The 24,188-nt window shown below is 30.8% G+C and overlaps 3 protein-coding genes across 6 annotated transcripts; 1 reads left to right on the forward strand and 2 right to left on the reverse strand.

Moving 5' to 3' along the window:
- Positions 1-581: 581 nt before the first annotated feature.
- On the forward strand, positions 582-4,136 carry LOC106662592 (myeloid differentiation primary response protein MyD88). Its single transcript, XM_014386788.2, has 7 exons — positions 582-866; positions 1,014-1,189; positions 1,254-1,340; positions 1,693-1,820; positions 1,886-2,054; positions 2,116-2,281; positions 2,358-4,136. The coding sequence occupies exons 1-7, from the start codon at positions 736-738 to the stop codon at positions 2,668-2,670; spliced, it is 1,170 nt and encodes a 389-aa protein (XP_014242274.1). The 5' UTR covers positions 582-735; the 3' UTR covers positions 2,671-4,136.
- A 538-nt stretch (positions 4,137-4,674) lies between these two features.
- On the reverse strand, positions 4,675-12,710 carry LOC106662593 (cationic amino acid transporter 4). Of its 2 annotated transcripts, XM_014386790.2 has the most exons (11): positions 12,511-12,710; positions 12,235-12,433; positions 7,579-7,730; positions 7,265-7,513; positions 7,039-7,206; positions 6,685-6,975; positions 6,317-6,567; positions 6,032-6,253; positions 5,736-5,967; positions 5,498-5,659; positions 4,675-5,441 (listed from the first exon to the last, which is right to left on the reverse strand). In XM_014386790.2, the coding sequence occupies exons 3-11, from the start codon at positions 7,724-7,726 to the stop codon at positions 5,257-5,259; spliced, it is 1,908 nt and encodes a 635-aa protein (XP_014242276.1). In that variant the 5' UTR covers positions 7,727-7,730; positions 12,235-12,433; positions 12,511-12,710; the 3' UTR covers positions 4,675-5,256. The 2 variants fall into 2 exon arrangements, with proteins under 2 accessions (XP_014242276.1, XP_014242275.1); XM_014386789.2 differs by having other exon boundaries at positions 12,235-12,710.
- A 2,759-nt stretch (positions 12,711-15,469) lies between these two features.
- On the reverse strand, positions 15,470-22,141 carry LOC106662644 (partner of Y14 and mago). 3 transcript variants are annotated; one of them, XM_014386867.1, is made up of 5 exons: positions 21,908-22,141; positions 18,302-18,355; positions 18,044-18,238; positions 16,012-16,098; positions 15,470-15,935 (listed from the first exon to the last, which is right to left on the reverse strand). In XM_014386867.1, exons 1-5 carry the CDS (start codon positions 21,939-21,941, stop codon positions 15,601-15,603), a joined length of 705 nt encoding a protein of 234 aa, XP_014242353.1. In that variant the 5' UTR covers positions 21,942-22,141; the 3' UTR covers positions 15,470-15,600. The 3 variants fall into 3 exon arrangements, with proteins under 3 accessions (XP_014242353.1, XP_014242352.1, XP_014242354.1); XM_014386866.1 differs by having other exon boundaries at positions 16,000-16,098; XM_014386868.1 differs by lacking the exon at positions 16,012-16,098.
- Between the last annotated feature and the right edge of the window lie 2,047 nt (positions 22,142-24,188).

Here is a 24,188-nt window from a genome sequence, read left to right on the forward strand (position 1 = left end):
TTTAATTTTGTAACAACCCTATAATGAAACAAAAATACATTAAAAATAATTCGAATGCCAGGGCAAAGCATTAAAAGCATTTATGAATTGTTTTAATTATTCCCTATTGAGAGTTTATAAAATACATATTTGGCTCAGTATTTTCTCCTGAATCCGGGAAAAAAAGAAAAAAATACTACTTAGATGTATTTTTTTGTAATGGCCAGAAATTATACTGAATCATACATATTTCTTCATGCAAGGCAACCTGAAAATTGGTAAAATAAAATCACTTATTAAAGAAGAAAAAATAATTGAAAGCATTTTTATTATTTGAAAAAAAAATTAGAAAGAATAGAATTGAAAAATATTTAAAATAATTATATTTCGAGACGGTTTATCCAAATAATTTAAATAATTATAATAATTAATAATAATAATAATTATATTTAAAGTTAATAATTGAAATTTAAAGTTAATAATTTAAGGTTTAGAAAGTTGGTGTAAGCTCTATCTATTAGACACCATTCCAACTCGGAATTTCCTAATCAGCACCGTAGCAAGCGCATTCTTCAGTTGGATTTACCCAATTCAGAAATACACAACAGGTGGATAACCATAACAGTCATAAATTCATAGCACTACAACATCCCAGATCTTGTCTTGAAACGATTTTCCAACAACCAAACTTCTCATCTTTTGATGTTTAATGTGCCTTTGTAGGCAGCTTTTGGTATTGACTTTTCCGGCTGAGCTATGATGTCTGAAGCTGGCGGAATTGATTTCTTACAAATTCCACTTGTTGCTCTCAGGGCCAGGACAAGGAAAGTCCTTTCTCTTGGATTGAACTGCACCAAAGTGATTCCTTCTCCATCTGGCTATCCCAGGTACATTTGAATCAGCACGCTTAAAATTTTAAACATTTGTTCTTAGGAATTCCTCGCAAAACTTGAAAGACCACTCAGCGAAATTTTTGACAATTTGTCGCATGTAAACCAATTAAGCCGTATTATATATCTCATGGTGTTTTTCAGGGATTGGAGAGGGTTGGCGGATATTGCCAAAGTGTCTTTGCCTCCTTGTGACAACGATCCGACAGCAAGCATCATCTGCCAGTGGGAAAGGACCAAATCAAATGTCAACGATTTACGAGAAGCACTGAAGGAAATAGACAGATGGGATGTCCTAGATGATATAACGGAATATCTTGGTACTTGGTTTAAAATTTGTATGCCGACTAAAATTGTATTAATATTTGTTCTATTCCTGTTTAGAAACAGACGTAAAAGATTATCTTAACACATCAAATAATAATGATGGTTGCCTGCAAAAAATAGAACCAGACTTTGCTCTTACTGATGGTTTGTACTATTTCGATTATAAATATTTTGAGATTTTTTTGTTGACGTCTGCAAGATGATTAATCAATAGTTGATCATTTCCAATCATCCTAGTTTGCCTATTCTAATTATTTTGGACTTTCAGGTGTGTATCAACACACCGCATGACCGGTAGAGGATAGGCAGGCCAGGATGGCAAGAAGCCAAATTATTGTTTTATATCTTCCTCTCAAATTTATTTTTCACTTCAACTGTAAAAAATCAGATTTAAACGTTTTAAAATCAAAAATCATTATTGAAAAGTGATATAGGAAGGACAATTTTTTATAATTTTCATTTAAAACTTATTTTTTTTATATTTGTTTGATTGTAGATGACGTTCAAAGAAAGGAAAAAGGATTGGGCCCTCAAATTTATGATGCATTTCTTTTATTTGCCGATGAAGATAAGGAGTTTGCAATGGAGATTGTTCATAAATTAGAAGGAGAATATAACGCAAAAGTAAACTAATAATTTGGATTATTTCAACTTGAGATTATTAATTTTAAAAAGATAACGATTTTTAGCTTTGCTTGAAAGATAGGGATTTACTCGGAGGCGTATCAATTGAACATGAAGCCATAATGAGATTGATATCGCAAAGATGCAACAAGGTCATTACAGTTCTGTCACACAGTTTCTGTAAAAGTTCAGTCAATAAATTTTTTGTCGCTTTTGCCCAAGCTCTTGCTATAAGTGAGTATGAGAAGCAATCATGATGTATTTTTCCCATTTACAAATAGTCTTATATTTTTAGGACAGGAATCGAGGAAAATAATCCCTATAACTTATCAAAATTCCAAACTTGACTTTCCCATACAACTTCAACATTATTTCATATTGAATTATGACAGGGCGAACAATTTTGGCAATTTCTGGGATAAATTGCACCAATCGATTAAAGCACCTGTTGAAAAAATAAGGTAATCAATTTTCAACAGTATAAACATAGGATATATACAATACTTTTTTTTTTTTTTTTTTTTCGTTTTCTTACAGAGAAGTACAAATTGAAGCGCCTTCAAACTGCAAAGAAATTGAATGGAAGAGCAATTCTTTACCTGTTAAAGAATGGGACTGCACAAAATCTGTAAACAAAGAGAAACAGTGCAAAGAATTAAAAGTAGAAGAACTATACACTGTTGACGAAGCTTGTGATAACTCAAGTAACAACAGTGCAGAACTGGAAAGGTTGAAGTTAACTGAAGCTCAACAAGACAGCGAACCTCAAAGCCCTGCCTCAAAGTTATTTAAAAAGACAAAGAAACTGTTTAAAAAAAATAAGAAAAAAGTCCCCGTTCTGAGTTCGTAATCTGAGATTATTTACCTGTTTCATTAACTGAAATCTGTGATAATTTTTGTAAATCACGATACCATTTTCATCCAATGTGCAATTCAAAGGCAGACATTGCCTTAGTCACAAAGAATTAGTTTGTATAAAAATTTTCCTGTACATGTATATATCACGGTTGCCATTTTTCAGTGCCTTATTCTGTAATATAATCAATTTTTATTCAAAAACATGTAGTTGTTACAAATTGATTTTATATTAGTTATAGCAATCATTAAATAAAATTAAAAATGCATTGATCATTTTATATTAAATAACTAATCTAATCATATGATAGTATTAACATGACACGTTAACAATTAAATCAAATATGAATGTTAGAAAGACATAAAATGAGGTGAAAGTAAAGAAAAAAAATCTATGTCAGTGCTATTCACAAAAAAAACGTGATATACTCGCCTCATTTAATTGTTATTTAAGAAAAAAATCTTATTAAGAATGGTATCTATTCATTAATGATTAGATTTGTGTAATAATGATACAATATAAAAAGTAAACCTCAACAATATAGCAATTAATCGTTAATTGTTATAGAACAAACAAGAGCCGGCAAGGATTTGAAGACAAGTGAGAAATCCATTGTCTCAATTCCAAAATGAATTTTCTGTTTGACATTACTAGCCACTTCCAACATAGAATATAAAGTTAAAATTGTGGCCAAAAGTTAATTTTGGATTGAAACATGTTTGCCTAAAGGATAAATTAAAAACTGGTTAATTTTCATAATCATGATTTTATTTTAAATGTTTTAACATTAGATAAACTTACAAAAGCACAACATTTACACAAATAACAATTTGTTTAATAATTTAATTACATTTACATTATATAGTGATTACTAAACCTAAATTTTGTATGTAGTGGTCATCCTGAGAATAAAGTTTGTGATGAAATTTTCACATACCTGTGTAATAAGGTTTCACACAATTTATTGACCTATTCTAATTTACCTACAGTACACAATCCATCTCTTATAACCATAATTATCTAATAAAACTGCTTTTGACATATTAGAAATGAAATTACCCTGTTGTTAATAAACATTTTAACCTTTGAGAAAATAATTACAGCCTATTTTTAAAATACTACGCATATTCTCATAACTATGTTATTTTACAAAAAGCAGCAAAACAATTTTTAATCTACGAAGAAAATTAACGACAATTCATGAATAAATTGTACCTAAACTAAAGCACAGCCATTAAAATAAAACTATCACATCGAATAAAAATATAATTACATTTTAATTTAGTTTTTATAAATAACCAGGTAATACTTTCTACATTGTAGTAAAAACAATTTAATTGTGAATAATAATTCAATTTTTGTAAATAGCAAGTCTGTAGGTAGGCATAAGTTACAATCATTTCATTTATTAAGTGAAATTGTTAAAAAAAAAATCTATTAAAAGACCACTTCAATGAAAAGAAAAATTTAGAATACCGCAAAATAAATATGAATACTCTTTCAAAATCTGTTTCTTTTAAGTAGAACTAATTTAAACAAACCATTCTTATAGAAGTGTTCTTACAGCAATATACACTAAAAATTTTGATTGTTCGATGTCTACTTGATGGTAGTTACATAAATTAAATGAATATATAAAATTGTAATAATTATTTCACTAAAAACATACGTAAATTAAATTCAAAAATCCTTGTCATCTAAGTGTGCTTTTTTTATTTAGTATCTGGCTTGTATCAAGTTTTACCACATTATAAAAAATATAATTGTACAAATATATTTATATTTATTAATGTGGGAAATAAGCACCCTATATTTTAATAAACATCTAATATGATGGTTCTAGGTTTTTAACTTTTTAATAGTATTAATAAAGTTTCAAAATCGATTGCATAAAGGAGAAAATATCACATTGAGGACTTTTTACACAGAATTTTAAAAATTTATTTTTAAATACAAATAAAAAGGTAGTTTTTGTTTTGGTTTAAATTTTTCCTTCATTGTTGCATTATAAAAATATTTTTGAAACTATAAATAAATATATACGTCTAATATTTTATATGTATTAAAAATTTGATCCAGCAATATTGTCTGGTGGGAAAATACTGTAGTTTTACTCAAAATTAAGCATTATCAACAGTCTTAGCTCTTTTTCATTTTTGAGCTTCCAAAATTAAAGTTCTTATGAATGATCTTAAGCTACAAATATACTCACAATGATTATTAAATTCTTTTAAAGAAAATTTGTATATTGGGTCTTGAAATTTTTGTTAAATTTTAGTGGCCACTTGATAACAACTTTCCTATATACTGTTGCTATTGATATTGACAAGGCTCTAATATGAAAAAAAAAAATCAATAAAAATAAGAATAAATAAAAGAATAATTATATACAATTAATACATTTTCTTTACATTGTTTTGTTCAATCTTTCTCCATATAACAATAAATTTTTTATCATTCCATACTACACATATATTTCTTTTTGTTTATAAAATTGACAACTAAGAACCAACCAAAACTAAATTTGTCTTTAATTTAATTTTGCCTGTTTAACATTCCTCACTGACTGCAAATGGTGATTTATTCAGGAAGTTCTTCTTGTTCTACAATGGGGAGAGTGTCAGTACTATGTTTTCGCCTTATTGATGAAATAGCTCCCCAGTGAATTTTTCCAGCCTCAGAAGATGTTAAAAGTACAGAGTATGAGTTGGAAGCGTCATTTTCCTTGCTATGGTGAATGCCGTAGAGAAAATAAACCAGAAGACCTATGAATAAAAATTTTCAGTTGCAGAACGTTTTCAAATACTTGATTTCAACGCACCTAATGCCATCCAAGTCATGAATCGAATCCATGTGAGTACATTTAAATGAGCCATGAGTTCTATATTGCAAAGTATGCTTAAAGCTGGCACAAAAGGTACTAAAGGTACTTTGAACCTTAAATTGGTGGTGTTCTGTTCATGTGCCTCAATAACAGCTAAACCTACAATGTAATATAAATTAATACAATTATATATAATAATATTGTTATAATATATATAAAGAATTAATGTCCTTACATCCAAGTAAAGTGGCAATGAGAAAAGCAGTAACAAGGAGAGTCCACCAAGTGCCTTGACCTAGATCTTCAGCGGTCCAGTGCAGATGGAAACACAAAACTGCCGTGAAGCAAGTAAAGATAAAAACTGAGGCAGAAACCGCAGCTCCAGGCATGCATTTGCCTACAATCGGCTCTAACCAGCTCCAAGTCGGTTTCAATCTTCCTCCTGGCCCAAGTCGCCATTCCATTGCCTAGATCAATTCAATAATATGCACTCAGTTCAAAATATAAAATAAAATAAAAAAATTTTCTTACCCCAGAACCTGACATTGGAGTTGTTGGCTCTGAAAGTGATGAATCATCCCTTACAATAGGCAAAACATCAGGACGGTATCTAAGAATTATTACTGAAGCGCTGACAATTGTGTAAGCCAAAAGGGTTCCAATTGACATAAATTCGACTAGCTTTTCTAAATCGAACAAAAGTGCTATTATTGCACTACTTAATCCTGAGACAATCAAATTTATTACAGGCACCTGAAACGTAACAATAATCAACATATGTAGAAATGACATACAAGCAAAAATATTTATACTTACTTGGGTAGTTTTGTTTACTTTGCCTAAAAATGAAAATATCAAGCCATCAGCTGCCATAGAATACATGCATCTTGGCAATGAGAAAAGAGAGCCCAAGAGAGTCGTTGTCATTCCACAAAGTGCACCAATTGAAACAACATACTTTGCCCAAGGTAGACCAACAGTTGCGAAGGCTTCAGGCAGGGCTGCAGTCGGACTTATAGCCCAGTAAGGAACCATTAAAGTTAGTGCACTGCTCACCAACATGTAACCTTTGAAAATATTTAAAATTTAGGCCTATCTAATATGAAAGATAATGAAAACTGGATAATAAATAAGATTGATTCTATGAAATAATCTGACAACTTTTAAACTTAAATATAGCTCACCAAGACAAACCAGAGACATTGATAGCATCGTTGCTATTGGTATTGAGTAAGAAGGATCTCTTGCTTCTTCTCCTGATGTTGCAATACTGTCAAATCCAACAAAAGCATAGAAGCAAGTTGCTGCACCTGCAATGACTCCACCTACTCCATACGGTAAAAATCCATGCCCTTTATGAGTCCAATTGTCAATATCAGCGAAATAAAAACCAACAACAATGACCAGGGACATCACTCCCAAATTGACAACTGTTAATATACTATTTACCATTGCTGACCCCTTTACACCAGTGCCTGTTATCATAGTAAAAAAAAATAGTTAAAAGATTGAAACATTGGAAGTGACAAATTATTTACCTAACACACAAGCATAAGAAACACAAACAGCAAATGCCAAGAAATCAGGATATCTCCCAAATAGCTGTTCATGCATTTCTCCGACGAGGGCAATAGTGGCATTGCTGATTGCTCCTCCTAGAAGAGAGTCCACATATCCACTCCAAGCTCTAGCAACTGATGCCGCTCCTGCATCAAAGCAAAAACATACATAAACATGTTTCAAAATATTTATCCAAATTTATACCTATCATGTGTTCGAGTATAATATTCCATCCGATGACAAAAGCCCAGAATTCACCAATGCTCACGTAAGTGTAAACGTAGGCAGAGCCGGCTTTAGGTACTCTCGTTCCAAACTCTGCATAGCAGAGTGCAGCAAGCATGGAAGTCATGCCAGCCATTATGAACGACAGTACGATTCCAGGTCCTGCTAAATCCCTCGCAACAGTGCCCGTCAAGACATAAATTCCAGCACCGACCATATGACCGACCCCTAAATGAAGACAAAGTTTCAAAAAATATTTCCAGAACTTTTGATTAAATGGGAACAATACAGACCTAAAAGTGTTATGTCAAATGTGTTTAGACATCGTTTCAATGGTGTATCTAAAGCCTGCTCTCCGCTGTTCATCTGTTTCGTCCGGTTCATCTTGGTAAAAAAGCCAGTAAATACATGGCCAAGAATCTTATGTCGTGTCGCCGGCATTTTGCTGCAAAAATTTCTAAATAGATTCCATAGTTTTCAAAAAATTAATACATCATTTTTATTTTTATTGTATCGCAACTATCAATTCTACATAAATAGTTATTTCTGAGCGGAACTGAGACTGTTGAACAAATGTCTCTAATCATGGTGATCTACCTATTCTTGCATGTGTCTGTCGCACACATTTTGGCACTATCTTCAGTTCTTTTTGTAATGGTCAAGTTACAGATTCATCGCCCAATAGATAAATGTTTCACAATTTACAGAATTTATATTATCACTTAGGCTTCTTCTTGGTATAAACTAAGATCGTTGTTACCAAACAAATACAACATAAATTATTATATTTTCCCAAGTTGATACTGCATTTTTATCATATATTAAATTAAAAAATACGCATATTAAATAGAGCATATTTGAAATTGTATGTTTTTTCCCATTGTTGCTCAATTAGAAGTGATCGGTATTGTTTAAATAACAAAATTTCACGTTATTTCTTTTATAATTTCTTCAATCTTTTATAAAAGTTTAATAACTTTCACTTCTGGTAAAAAAAGTACAGTTCATAAAAGTATGTTCATGTATAATTGACAGGAGTTGGAATAAAATGTACACAATCGTATCAACGCCATTTTCCTTTCCTTTTGTCTTTTATTTATTTATTTTTCGCACGTATTTGAAGGAAAATATCCTTTTTTAAGGATGACGGTCGGAAGCTTGACGTTTGTCAAAATTTTGGCCGGGAGATGACAACTCAATTGACAGCGTACTTTTGTTCTGTTGTCACATCAGTTGACACCCGACCACTCCGTGCGGACCGAGTTTTTCCAATTGTGCACGATGTGTTAAATTTAAAAATCCGACCTTCGATTTCTTGCCGTGTTAATTCATGATGACTACGGAATTCCGTTTAACACTTTATGTAATAATGAATAGATAAAAACGCTAGTGTTTATTTAAAAAATAAATTAAAAATATATTCTTGATTATGACTGACAAGGCCCTGAGGTAGAGAGAGGCTAGCAGTAGGACAGAGAAAAAAGAGAGTCGGTTACCTTAACATACTAGTGAATTACTAAGTTGCGAGAAGAAAAGGAAAACAAACAGCATAGAATGAGATGGCAGTTTGCCGGTCCTAAAACTAACCCAAATCATCAAACAGCTTAAAAGAAATTTCAAGATTCTCCTCCTTTTTTAAAATAAAACAATATTCATTCATTCGATCTCGCTACTTATCTATCCCACTGTCTCACTTCTCTCTTGCATATTAACTCCTAATAACTATGTTTTTATTATTTTAATAATAACTATTTTATTCAGAAATCGTGTCTGGTGTGATGTAGGTTTCAGAAAAACATTTTCTTTATCGTGCCAACGTTTCGATCTTTATTGAGATCATCTTCAGGGCCTGGGATTTACAAACATTGTTTACATTTAACAAATACATTTAGGATGTGGAAAAGTGAATTTATACAATGCAAAATATATATATATTTTTTTTAATATTCAATCAAAGTATTTCTACGCACTCAAAATGTTTGTCTTCTGTGTAATTGTGCCATTCTTTCGTGTCGTGTTGAGAGTGCCAGTGAAATTTTGCTGTTTTATGTTTATAAACGTTGGATTTTTAGGGGTGGGGAAGGAAGTCGGTATAGAAAACACATTTTTGTATAAGGCGTCGGCTTCTTTGAGGTGAAAAGAGCCGACGAAGGGAAAAATGTGTTGGTAATTGTTCGGCCATATTATCCTTTCAGAATTATATAGAAAGGGATAAGTAGGAAAAGGAAAGCTAAATTGTTGGGTAATTAGACTATGTGCCATTATATACCATGCCATTTATTCAAGGTCTATCACATAAATTAAACACATTTCTCTCGTCCGATAACTTCAAAATAGCTTTCAAGTGAGTAGAAATACTTTGATTGAATATAAAAAATATATTTTGCATTGTATAAATTCACTTTTCCACATCCTAAAATGTAAAATGTAAACAATGTTTGTAAATCCTAGGCCCTGAAGATGATCTGAATAAAGATCGAAACGTTGGCACGATAGAGAAAATGTTTTTCTGAAACCTACATCGAATAATTATCGATTAACGGTCACTAATCACCACACATTAAACCTTGTGTTTAAGAATTTTTTTACTGGGATGATAACTCATCACCAATTATGGCGTTTGTTTATCCCTAATTATGAAGCTAATTTATAATCGCTCCTCATTTTGCAAGAGTAATTGAACCAAATTAATTAAGCAACTCTTGTTCTATATCACAATGCCCGTGGTTGTTACAATAGCACGGCGTTCTTCCAAATTTTCCATGCATTAATGATACAAACTCAAGATTTATTCTTGACTTACATTTTAAAATAAGTTGGGGATTTTTGTGGAAAAATCCGTCTTTTCAATTTATATTGAGCTTTTTTTAACGTTTTCGTATATGATACTTAAATTTCAATGGAAATACGGATTGTGCATTATTATTTATGCAGAAAGTAAATATCCAAACGTAGGATATAACTACACTGCCCATAAAAAAAAATAAATAAATAAAAAGTAAAAAAAAAAAACCGACACCTAGTTTTTGCACGAAAAAATGGCCAACTTTGGAAATGCATATTTTTTCAGCCTTTTAAAGACCTGTTGTCTTGTTGACATGTTCAAGACCTGAGCTAGGTCTCGTTTTTGAAAAAAATTTACACTGAATAAGATGTCATTTTTAAATATTTTCTTTGCTTCAGTCGTTTATCGGTAAATTCAAAAAAATCACTATTTACGAAAACTTCAAATTGTGCTGTGGAGCCAGGAAGTCGTCCTGGAGCGGCGCCCTATAGCAATCAATAGAAAATTTGAATAAGCTTCCACTTCGCCGGATTTCTCAACTGTTTTCGAATTATTCGTGATGTTGGGCAAAAAGAAAAGTTTTTACGTGCTCATGGAAAACATTTCTAAAAGCCATTTTGTTCAGCGTACAATTTTCTAAAAAATTAGACCTAGCGCAGATCTGTGACTTAAAAGGCAGAGAAAATAGGCATTTCCAAAGTTGGCCATTTTTTCGTGAAAAATCAGGTGGTCGGTTTTTTATTTTATTTTATTTATTTTTTAAAATGGAAAGTGTATATTGATTTATTAAAGATCTAACTTATTCATATTGTGTACACTCGTTCTTTTGTGTATAAAAGAAAAATATTATAAATATTTTATGATTGACGCAAACATTGCCTGAACAATTTATATACCAGGATTTGCATGCTTCAATTTTAAATCGAACTATTTCCTACACAATAAAAACTTTTATTGAAGAAACTAACACTAAAATTAAATAGTAATATGTATAGCTAGCGAAAACATACGGACCAGAAACAGAAATTATGACATTTGTGAGTGAACCAATTGCCACAAACAGATTATCTTGGTTAAATATTTTTTTTATTTTTTTATTTTGTGGAAAGGTTATAATTTTTAAACACTCTAAAGCGAGAATAGATAGATCACAAACAGAAATTATCGTCTATCTGACAACGATTTACCTTCCTAACATATGAAAGATCGATAAAAATAAAGAATTTATTCTTCATTAAACACAATTCACAATAGTATAAAAATATTTTAAATAGCATTTTTGATATCAAGGTAAACAATAGCTATTGTGATTAAAATGCGAGAATAGACGGTTTCAAAGCAGAATTTTTTTATTTTTTTCAAAACCATCGAAACTTTGGAACTGCCACTGTCGAAGTAACTAATTTGACACTAGTTTCACCACCATTGAAGATGAAGTATTTATCTCTGATAAAAAATAAAACTTTTAAACAATGGACATATGCTTCTCACACTTTAATAAGATTAAAACGATAAAATATCAAATTCAAAATTCAACATATGTTTTGATTTATATTTATAACATGTTGGTACGCAATCCTGTCTATAATTTTAAAAAATGCCTATAATTTTACAGTTTATATAAACTTTTGTATTTGTTTATATTTTTGACGACAAATACTTTTTTTATTATACAAATCTATCGTTTCATTTTTGAGCTAACATAAGGGGTTATAGTTTTATTTCATTGATTCTGCGGTTTGCCTTTTCAATGAACCAGACTTTCATTGATTATTTATGTACCATATGGCTCGAACAATGGTCCGACTAAAGTCCAAATCGAAAAACAAATGGTATTTGAACAATTTATTAGTACATTTAGTTTATAACATAAAAAAAAAAGTTTATTTGTAATGATTAGCTAGAAGTTATATCTTGACGAATCAAACGTCGAGTAATTCAATATGGCATGGAAATCATTTAGATATATATCTAACTTCAAGATCGACAGTAAAAATATTAAAAATATTTTATTGAAATATAAAAAATGAAGTCGGCATTAAAAATAGATATGCAAGTAAAAAATACAACAAAAATGAATTAAAAGATTTTAAATAATTGACCGTAGGAGATTAATTAAGTGTCTAAAAGAAGCCGTCGAAGAAGAAAAAAAGACTCGGATTACCTTAACGTTTAATTTAATCCTTGACCGGAGAGATTACATGCAATAGTGTGTCTCCCTTGGAAAACTAAATGAAGGATTTGGGGGGCGGCATGCGCATGTTTTGATCGATCAAACGCCACCCTGAAAGTCCCTTCCGCTCTTCAATGAACCGTTCAAGATTACCTGGTAATAGATTATTTTTCCCACACTCCCGAATATCCTAGAAATACATTTTAGGATATATTTTCAGTGAATGCAGTAAAAACGAACGCTTTTGTAACGCTTTCTCAAATTTACTGAGGTGTAGTAGCTGCCAAATAATTTCTTTTTTTTTGTAAATTTATACTCCACAATGAGGTGAAGGTGCATTGAACCCGCTATTTCATCAATGCGAAAATCACGATAGTTCCAGAAAAAACAATTTGTCTTTAATTTTAAAAAAATCGTAATTCTAAAATTTTTAGACTAACAATAACTGTTACAAGCTGGTAAAATTTAAGTTTAAAAATTTATGAAAAGCTGATGAAAGACATTCATTCAAGAAATATAGATCCCTATTTAGAAATAATTACACGAGATTCAATCTACTTAAAAAATTTAACTAAAACTCATGAGTTTGCCCAATTCAGAATTCCCGTTTAGGGCGAAAGTGATACAGATTTTTTTGTAATATTAACATTTTGTAGGACTTTTATTTTAAAGTTATTGGCAACCATTCCTTCTTTATCGGAGTTTAATAACCCCTAGTTCAAATTAAACCCATTAAACAAAAAATTGTAAAACTTATGTTTAATTTAATGGAGTGTGTCGTCCATTTGCAATATTATAATCTTTCTGGAATACCGTCCTTTATTTATTTATCTAATAAAAAAGGGCAGTTAACCCTTCATATTTAAACAGGACGGTTAAAATCGGATATAATAAAAGCGAGATATTGAGCAGAAACGAGTAAAATAAATCTTAAATAATGATAAATTAAAGCCTAAAAGTTAAATGGTGTCATTTAAATAAAATTTTAAGAGTTGTATCGGATTGGTAGCTTCTGAGGTAGATCAAGTATAGCTCCAAAACCAAACCGGAGGAGCACTATTTCACTGTGTCAGAATAGGCCATACAAGGTTGACACAAACACCTATTTTAAAGTAGGACATCTCAATTCAATATAACGAAAGGAGTCTCACTTTGGCTCCATATAGGGAGGAAGTAGGCCCCTGTTTCTAACAACAGCAATGACTAGTTTCATAAAGTAAACTAGGTCCTTCCATTTTATATATTTGTGTTAGTGTCAGTAAATGTATTTGTTAACTTCAATGTACATCGTGAAGTGGTAACATGTTCCCATTTACCTTACTTCAGTTCAATGGAGAAATACTGATTATTCTCAATAAGATTACAAAAACAATTTATTTAAGAATGAATAAAATAAAATAAATTTTGCATATAAATCGCGTGCATGTGATTTTTAAAGGGCAAGTTAATGGGATAAATTTAATTTAATAGCGTAATCACTTCGACAAGCTATTAAATATTTCCATATCATGCATATTGTGCAAAAAACAAGATTTGAATTTTAAAATGTAGGACAAATGCCAAGAAAAACTTGATGTATTTTACATATTTAGAAAGTGCTTAAAATTCAACAGAAAAAATGCGTGCTCTGGTTTTAGTGTATCATCATGAATTGTTATATTACTTCTTCCCATGCAACTTAATATGTCTTCAAGCTCTAGTGATAATTAACCAAAAATTTTAAATAATTAAGAGTATCTGAGGGGTCCCCTGTTTCCATATTTAGAGGAAACAGGATTATTTTACTGTATATGGTACTTTACAGATATCTCATTCCATGTTTCTTTGTATTTATTGAGAATGAATGAATTTATTAGCGTGAATGTGTAGTGTGTGAGGGCTGGATGATGGAACATTGAGCACCCCATCGATCTTCAATTAAATTAGTTATAAAATATGTGTAGAGTGTGATGGAGGAATATCAAGTACTCCACCACCCTGAGTGAATGATATATAAATAGGAAAGAATGTATTTGAGTGTGTACGAATGGATTTGGATTGACTAATTAAGTTTGGTGTTGGAATGATCTAGCTGTTGATAGAACTTGGAACCCAAAATCAGTGGCTGGGCGGATAAGACCTAGTTCTGATCCCAGACTGCCAATACCATTGGGGTGGGTGATTCTTGAGGCCTGCCAGTAATTTATTGTAAATTATGCAAAAGCTGGAATTGCCGGTGAACTGCGAGATGTGATAGGGTAAGACATACACATGTCCACAACCTGTGGATTTGAGCTTATATAAATCAGTAATCAATAAAAATTAATTTTTCGACTAAAGATAAACACCACGACACTTGAACATAAAAATAGCAAAATTGTCAATTAAAATTAACTTGAAGGAAATTAAATTGTAATTGTAATTCTGTTAAGGTATGGTGTGTTGGATTATAATTATTGGAAAGTGAATTTCTATAATCTCCAGTTCAATTTTCTAAATATTCTGTAAAAAAATAAGTCAAAAAATGTAATTTTAATTAGTAAAGTGAGACTTTACAATACCCTTGTATTAAGACTTCTTAACATAAAATACATCACTAAGTAATGACTAATTAACAATAATTAATTAATCTCAGCATGAATATACCAATACATAAGTAATCACATATAAATTTGTCATCATTATTATTATTATTATTAAGCTTTTATGTTTTACATAAAGTTAAAAATTTAAATAATCCCTTTGTAATACTATGGTTAAGAAACTGTATTCTCTAAGTAAATCAATTGGGCCATTAAATTTGTGTTTCTTTTATGGTAATGTAATGTTGTTAAATTATATGTATTCTTCTTTTTATAAAAATATGGTTAAATTGCACTATATGTTTTTAATTTTAAATAATTTGAGAACCCAATCGTGTTAAAAATATAGGTGACTTGTGTTTTGCCCAATGAATTGTATATCATGTTTTATAATTCAAATAGTCGAGTCATTGCCAATTAAATTTATTTTATTATCTTCCCAACAGGCTATGCCAAGGCTCGGTTTTTTATTTAAATGTTTATTTACTTTTTTTTGCAATTTGATCAAATCAATCTTAGAAAAATTCCATGTTAATTTTATTTTGTAACCAGTCAATTAAGATTACATTATTCTTATTCTTAATAATTACAGATGTAATATTGTCAATAATTTAATTGCAATTGGGAATATGGAAGACTGGATTAGGAGAAGTAAAATAATTAAATTAATAGTGATAAAACACTTTAATATAGTACACATTGATAACGGCCTGAAAAAAATATAAATTATATGTTCAATTATATATAATAAATATCCAACTTCACATAGAAAGAATCCCACTCATAAAAAAAGATTTCAAGTGGTTTTTAAGTCTTCCATTAACTGTAACAATTCTTCTTCATAATCATTTTTCTTTTTAATTTTTTCCAATTGGTCCTTGTCCGGATTTTTCAATTCTTTATTTTGAATTTGCAATTCGAGAGCCTCGATCTCTTTCAACTTTTTCCTGAGATTTCTCAACCTGTTGGCAGGATTGGGCTGACTCGTTTTCCCTATATCGATAGTAGTGTCTTTGAATTTCTTTGTCAAGTCTGTCACCTCCTTGCTCAGAGGAGTTGAAGGCTTGTCCGAAGAAGAATCATCGTTAGAATTTGTGCCGGCCGCCTTCTTCTTTTTCTTCTTTTTAACACCTATAACAGGAGCAACGCATCGTTTAAAAACTAATATGTAATTTTTTTAAATTGTTGTCAAGACCCAGGAAAATACTCGGTTTCCAAAGTTCATAACCGGGGCGAATGGATCTTTCTTTTCGCCATGTTCCATCAGCCCGCTGTGTCGAAGGCAAAAATACTCCTAGGTAAAACAAGAGTAAATGAACAAAAGGATTACTAAGTCGAAAAATAAATACACAACAAAATAAATTACGAGTTTCTATATCAGTCAATGGTCCGAGTATATACAATTTAATTCCGAATAAATTTTTGAAGGTCACACAGGTATATCTTTTGAATAGATGTTAAGTATATAAGTAGAAACACTCAAAGACAAAATAACTGGACATTCATATTTTGTTGTTTATTTCAAGCTATACATATTTTGATATTGTATATTAATTAAAACATACTTATTTTAATGCAAACCAAATTAAACGAGATCAGAAATTTATGAGTTTTAATAAAAATTATTTAACTATGATGGTTTGAAAGAAAATTCACTGAAACACTGGAAAATCATTTAGTGGAAGATTAAAATTTAACTAACAATTTATTACCTAGTTTTGCTCCTAATAATGTGCATTCTTCCTCTGGCCTTAAGTCTCCTAGGCATTGAGCAAATAAGCAATCGGATTTCATCTTGTGAAACAGAATCCCATTCTTCAACAAGAGCAGTTTGAGACTGTTCAATGCTGTGGTAGGATTGATTGCCAAGCAATATATTGTATTAACACGAAGTTATCCCCAATCAATGGAGCGACTGCAGCTTACAGAAGAACTTCCTTAATGTAAGCTAGTGCAGTCCAATTTCAAAATGGATGTCTGTATAATAATCAGTTTGATATCTGATTGCCACAAACCGTACCGGCACATTAACCCCCCCCCCTTGGTTCAAGTGTCCAAGTGAGATGGTAATTTGCGAATAGTCACCTTCCTACTCAATGCCTCTCCAGTAGTACAAAACCTCATCCGGGATGTATAGAGTCAAGGCAGATGAAACCTGATGACTGATAGAGCTCATCTTTACATTATGGACCAGTTGGAGATGACTGCCTATTAAAGGAAATAAGCAGTAGAAGGATTGTCTCTAGCTGTTGTAAATCGCTGTCGACCACTTCCTTCTCTTTGATAAAGACTTCTGATGGCTCTGAACCACTGCAGACCATTGTGGATGGCAGAGCACAGCACACCGAGGATTTGGGCTATGTAATGGACGCTACATCGGCCTGGATGAAATCTTCTCGACTTAAAACCATGCTTTTAAGAAAAAAATTAATAATTAATTCTTTACTCCAATTTGTTGCTACACCAAGAAAACAACTTTTTTTAAAATCTATAAGGTATAAGCTGTATAAGCAAAAGGCTTTGTAACACTCTATAAAGGTAAAAAACAAGTTATTAATGTTGTGTTTACATTTTAAGTCAACTATTAATCTTTATACCTCGTTATTACAGAAAATAAACAAGTAAATACAAGTGTCCAGGTTTTTTCTTGTATGAATGTAACAATGTATGTTGACTATCTTTTAGATCATCCATTTGTCTTGATTGTTAGAACAATATTATGTCAAGCATTGTATAATTATTGTACTATGATATTGTAAATAAAGATTTTAATTAATTATACATTGATAAGGGTACACTGCTAAATTAAAAAGCACCACTAAATTACTAATTTGGCTTATTGCCATAGTTAAGTAACTTAACACAAGTTTATTAAATATCTGTTAATGTCATCATCAGAAACAGTTAACTGAAAAAAGAAATTAATAGAGAAACTATTAACTATTTTACTGGATTTAAGATTTTATTGATATCAATTATAAATTTGAATTTTTGTTTTGAGATGTTTATCTAATAGATTAACTATAAAATTGCTAAATAAAAATATAAAAAATTCTGCAACTTAAGTTCATGTTTTTAAGTGAGAAGTAGCAAAAGTAAAGTTTAAAATGTTAAAAACGAACTGCTTATAATGTACAAATTAAATTATTAAGTTTATGTAAAGCAATAAAAGTTTTGTAAAACTAATATTAGAAATTTATTGTAAGCTCTAAAATGTTGTAAATTGCATAAACACAAACCTTGATTTTGAGCAGCTTCTAATTTAGCGATCATCGTTTCACTCATACCCACCGGGTATTTTGGCCGAGATTCAGCCCATATTTTCCCCCTACTTTGATAAATTGGTACTTCCTCCTGAGGAATGTAGCCCTCCTTCACCCGCCTTGGCTTTCTCCATGTCCCATCCGGTCTTTGCGATGCAGGTATGTATGAACCTTGTATTTGAAGAATTCAGAATAAAATGAACCCAAATCAAATGGTTCTATTAGTGATTATACCTGTGTTCGCCGTCGCAGTGTAGCCCGGACCTGGTAGGGCTGTTGAACGAGACCCTTCAAAGAAAAAGAAAAAGCTAATATTACATAAGTTTAGTATTTAATTATATCCATTATTTTATATCACTATCATTTGTAAGAATCCGCAAAACCACTTTTGAATATACAAAATCAAAAATGGGTGAATAACTCTTTAATATATTATTATAGGGCTTCAGATTTTGTTCACAATATTAAATATAATATTAGAAAATTTAAAAGCCCAAAGGTTTTTCCAGCTTGTTTGAATATAACAAACAAGATTAATTTGCAAATATTCGTAGCTTTGTTTTCTGTTTTCGAACAATTTAACAAATTTATTTGCCTTGTCTTCCACATTAGTGAGTAGAAATGTTTGGGAAGAGATTTTGTCAGTCATCTATAAAGCGACCAACCCTATCAAAACTGATGCCTATCTATACATTTTTCATCTTTTTTGTAGTTACGGGGAGGGTTTCACATAGATGAACACTATTAACTAGTCATTATACTTGCAGATCATCTTTTGTCATTAGCACATTGTTAAGTTCAGGATGATGTTTGAGCAAATTCTCAGTGCTGAACCAACAACACTTAATACTATGATAATGCCTTGGTTATAACAAATTGGGAAAAAAAATTGAACCAAATATTTTGAGTTTAATGCTTTCATAGGGCAGAGGAATTGAACCAGGCTGCAGGAGGTAGAGGATAAAATACTTCCATGACCACTGATAGAGGAGGGGAACTTCTCATATTGGGACATAAAAAAATGGCACAGATGAAAAGGGCCAAGCTATACCCTAGCAAAACCCCATGGACTAATCCCAACAATTTTTCAAGCTGAAGTGCATGCATTTATGTCATTTTCTATTGTAAGAATCCGCAAAACCATTTTTGAATACTCAAAATCAAAAATAGGCGAACCTTTACAGGATTATTATAGGGCTACAGACAGTACACAATATTAAATATTATAATATGTGAAAACAACATATACAAGCCCATGGAAATATGTTAATATAATAACTTTTTCTATGGCTTAGCTAGTAGGGTTGTTTAGAATAAAATATGTATAAATTATACACTTTTTTAAAGATCTATCAACATGACACCAGGAGTAAAAGAACTACAAGAAAATACTGCCCCCTGCTCCTAAAATAATTTTTGAGGGACATGTAACTCAACCAAAGAATTACATTTTTTATAATATCCAATACGGTGTAGCATGAATTTGACTAGCGTATTAAATGTTGAGACAAGATTATCCCAAAATACACTACACCTCATTTCCTTTGGTATGTAACATGTGCACACCAGAAACACACGGTGAAAGAACTTTTTTTCTGAACTAGTTTATAAAGTAAGTCCAACTTATATTATGTACATACACTTATTCTACATAAATTCAAAAGAGTGCTTGGTGGGTGTAACTTGTTGCCTCTAGATACAACAAAAATGAGTTAAAGTTAACTTTTTAATATAAACTCACTTTATTAAATAAGATATATAATTTGATTTTTATTTGGAGTGGGGAAAATTAGCAAAAAGCATAGGCTCCTTTAAGATCAGGATTAGAGTTTGTTAGATTTACATTCAGATAGAACATCAATCATGACAAACTTGTGTATTGATTTTTATTAGGGCAATGTAACATGAGAATGACAAAAAACACACACTGCTGTGTAGAAAAAAAACATGGGCATGGCGAGTCTTTTTACACCCAAGTTTTATTTATTCATTTTTTACTGAAAAACTATAATAATAATTTTTTTATGTATATTTATTAAGTGCATAAGTGTCTTACAAACAACAATTATTATGTGTATGCTTTAATTTTATTTTTTGCAACTAAATATTTACCACATACAAACTGCTTGCATTTATCACCTGGTAAAGTATTTATTGTCGCTACCAGAGCAAAGAAAACAGCAACCATCAAGAAAAACGTTTAGTTCTTCTTTTTGCCTCTAAAACTCTTTCAGAATATCATCCGCGCAAATAAAAACAGAGTTAACATCCATTTTGCTCGCTTTCACATGGAAACTGAATATAAACTGAAAAGTGAGAGCATTAAGGTAAACGGAAAAACAAGGGCAATATACAAAGAGTAGGGATTAAGGTATGATAGAAGGTCTAACTCTAAGCGTTTTTTGTACCAGAGTGAGTAAAGTGACTTATATTAACAATTGTCACTTTATCTTGATTGACTTATATCAACAACAAAAATTTGTACTGGAAGAAAGTTGTGATGTGGACTGCAATCAGATCTAAACAGACTTACGCAAACATTTATCTACAAAATGAACAATACCAATTATATTCTTGTTGAAAAATTTACAAATAAAATTTCTTTACGTTCAGAAAAGACCTAATAGAGGAATTACATTGGAGGGTTGATAAAAATAATAATAATAATAAAAAAATAGAGAACAAGTGAAAAGGAAAAAATTATTTGGGTCTTGAAAGATACACGATGGTGGTGAAAGTGTTAACGATTTAGTGTATGTTTGAAAACCTGTACAGGCAGGGCCTTGGTCAACTCAGTTTTACATTGCAAGACTACTGTCATGTCATAAACCCCATAAACTTCCCTATATCCTACACTCGGTTTACTTTGGTAGTACCAAGTAGCATGAACATGGCAAAAACATTACATTTTATTATTATTTATTTGTTATTATATATCTAAAAAACAGTTATGACCAACTGACAGGCATACAGTCCAAACCGCTGGATCTAAAGGGCTGAAATTTTGACAGTGCATTCCCATAATGACATGGGATAGCCGCTAAGGAAGGATTTTTTGCAATTCCATCCCTAAGGGGATCGTATGGACAATTTTTTACTGTGGACAGAGCGAAGAGAACTGAAGAGAAGAATTTGAGAAACGAAACATTACATTAAAAAGCCAAACTAGCACTCTGCATTGCATTAAAATTGTACATTAAAACAAATGAAGTACTATGCACAAAGTATAATGTACATATATCTAATAGTATACTAAATATGGCATTCATTCTGGATACAAAAATAAATAGGCCTAAAATGATTTTTTAATGTATTACATTATCTATTATAAATATAATAGTAAATAATATTAACAAGCATTATTATTTTGAATAACGTATAGTCTGTTGAACTGCTTCCTCAGCAGAAGCAAGATCAGGGTCATACATTGTGGTGAACGTCTGCTAACATTCTGGTAAGAACATAAGAAGAAATTAGAATAAAAAATCATCAATTTTATAAATGGAAATATTTTCTATCAAAAAACTACTTTACAGCAAGATTTATAGTATTATTTAATAATTTTTTTATAATGTATTTAAGGATTATTTTATTTTTTGTACTCTCCAGGCGAGTTCGAACTGGAAATGTTAGCGCCTTTTACAAGCATGTAAACAAGGGTGCCAAGGTTTTGGTATTTCTGAAATGTTCTTCCTGGTTTTATTTACGTTTTTCTTAGGCGATGATGTCTGTTTACATCACTCATAAAACAGTGATAAGACCGGGATACGGTTAATAAATATAAATAGAGAGGATAATTTAGAAAACACGCTCCAGTATAAATCGAAAATGTGAATTCACCTGCGTTGTTCCTTTGCACGTGGGTGGCCGACATTAGGGCCGTGTCCTGGACGAGGCACCAGAATCGAATCCTCAAGAAAATCGGCCCCTTGCCCAAAATCCCCAAAAGATCCGTGAACCGATCACGTTTATCGCCGGTAGTTGTGCTTCAGGGTTGAACGGGAACATCTGTCATTGGACAGAGTTGGGTCGACGGCCCGCAGTTTGACCAACGGTCGAGATGAAAATATACCTCGGATCCTCGGGATTTGTTTTGTTCCAGAGGTCGTTCCAGACCACTTCCAACAAAATTAAAAAAAAAGCCAATAAAATCCCAATAAAACCGTAATAATCAATAAATCAAATTTCGCGATTGAAAGATTCAATAAAGACTGATGCATTTGGAATAAATCCAACTATAGAGGTATTTTATTGCAGAAACTTTTTATTAAAAAAAAAAATAATAATAATAATCAAAAGGGCATAAAATCCCAATAAAAAATGCAGTAATCAATAAATTGTATATTTCATGTTAAAAGATCAATGAAGACTAATGTTTTATAAATGATTTAATCCAACTATACACGAATTTTATTTATGAAACTCTAAAAAAAATATATTTTTGATAACAAACATCAAAACTTTTTGTTAAATAGAATAAGAAAAAATACACTTTTCTGTAAGATAAACCAAAATTTTCATTTATGTATTTTTTATTTAATGGTTGTAAGAAAGTTTCCTGAAATTTATAAGTTTCAATAGAAGAATGATTGGAAGAACCTTGTTCAATTATAAACTATTTGGTTTTAATTTAGAAAGATTTATTAAAGTATATTTCTTTACAGTTTAATCAGTTTATCACTTTCAGCAGTTTTTTTTTCTACTTCATTCAATATATTAACATGTATATAACATTGCAAATAAGTATTTATGGTAACTTATGGTCCTTAAAAATGTTCGAACACACACATTTTTATTTTGTAAAAATACACCTATAAAGGAACTGAACCTACAAAGGAGAAAAGGCATAAAATCCCAATAAAAAATATCGTAATTAATAAATTATACATATATTTCAGAAGGACAATAAACCCATTTTTTCATGTATTATTTCCATTATTTCCTATTTAAGCAATGTAAGAAAGTATGCTATAACTTATATGTTTCACAAAAGAATCAACTTCTCCTACAAGAGCCTCAAATGATAATTCAACATATACGAACATATTTACTTAATACATCACTTGTAGTTGTAAATACCAAATAAATGTAATTAAAAAAAAAGTTCAGTTACAATAGATTGTTTTAAGTAGATTTCTTTGTAGTTTAATTGGTTTATCGCTTTCAGCAGAATAATCAATTGTAAAGGCTGTAAAACTGAGAAACACACATATTACAATGTATAATATAACATTGCAATTAAATATTAATATATAAATATTTTTTTATTGTAGTCGCCTCAGCAGTGCATATACTAGTTTATTTTTTATTATTATTATTATTAATTTTTAAAGGCACTTAATGGCTAAGATCATTTTACATCCTAACTTATACATTTACAACTTCTGTCTTAAGCTTGCTGTATCTCTTCAGAGTGCTATAAGACTCCAAACATTCACACATAATCTAATCTATCCTATTTCCATCCAAAACTTTTAATATATCCTTTAAAATACTTAATTTGGAAGGTGAAATGCAATGCAAAAAAAAAAACATTTTTAATTATACAATTTATTCCTATTCTTTAATTAGAATTTCGAATTTTTGTTTCATAATTTAAACATTTTCCATAGGCTTGTATGGCCAATAATAATAATGGAGTCGGACTAATAAAAAGTCTCAGCATGAGTATAGGCTCATCGTTCTCCTTTTATTTTCCCATTCAAATATTATAAAAACACTAATGCTACTTAACAACAATAATAAAACAAAAACACAATAACACTTCTATTTCTTTATACTCGCTTTGTAGTTTATTACCACACAATTTGTATTTTTCTTTTATTATATTTTTCCACTCTGGCAGCCTCAAAAGTCCCTGAAAAAAATAATCTTCCATGCAGAACTCAATCAAACACTGTCACAAACATTCAAAGGTATAAAAATTTGAGAAAAGGCCTAAATCTCATTATAAATTCCAATAAATTTAAGAAAGCTGAAAAGTGCTCTCTGAAACAAACACTGGGGCCTTTGAATCACCCGAAAGGTTGAACATTTGCCTAAAGGGTTGCAAAGTGTGACATTCGACCAAAATATGTTTTACTGTCAGAATGATATGGTCTCCACTTCAAATACATCAAGC

This window comes from Cimex lectularius, unplaced genomic scaffold (assembly GCF_000648675.2).
Source record: "Cimex lectularius strain Harlan isolate CLEC.00 unplaced genomic scaffold, Clec_2.1 scaffold43, whole genome shotgun sequence".
Classification (NCBI taxonomy): Eukaryota; Metazoa; Arthropoda; class Insecta; order Hemiptera; family Cimicidae; genus Cimex; species Cimex lectularius.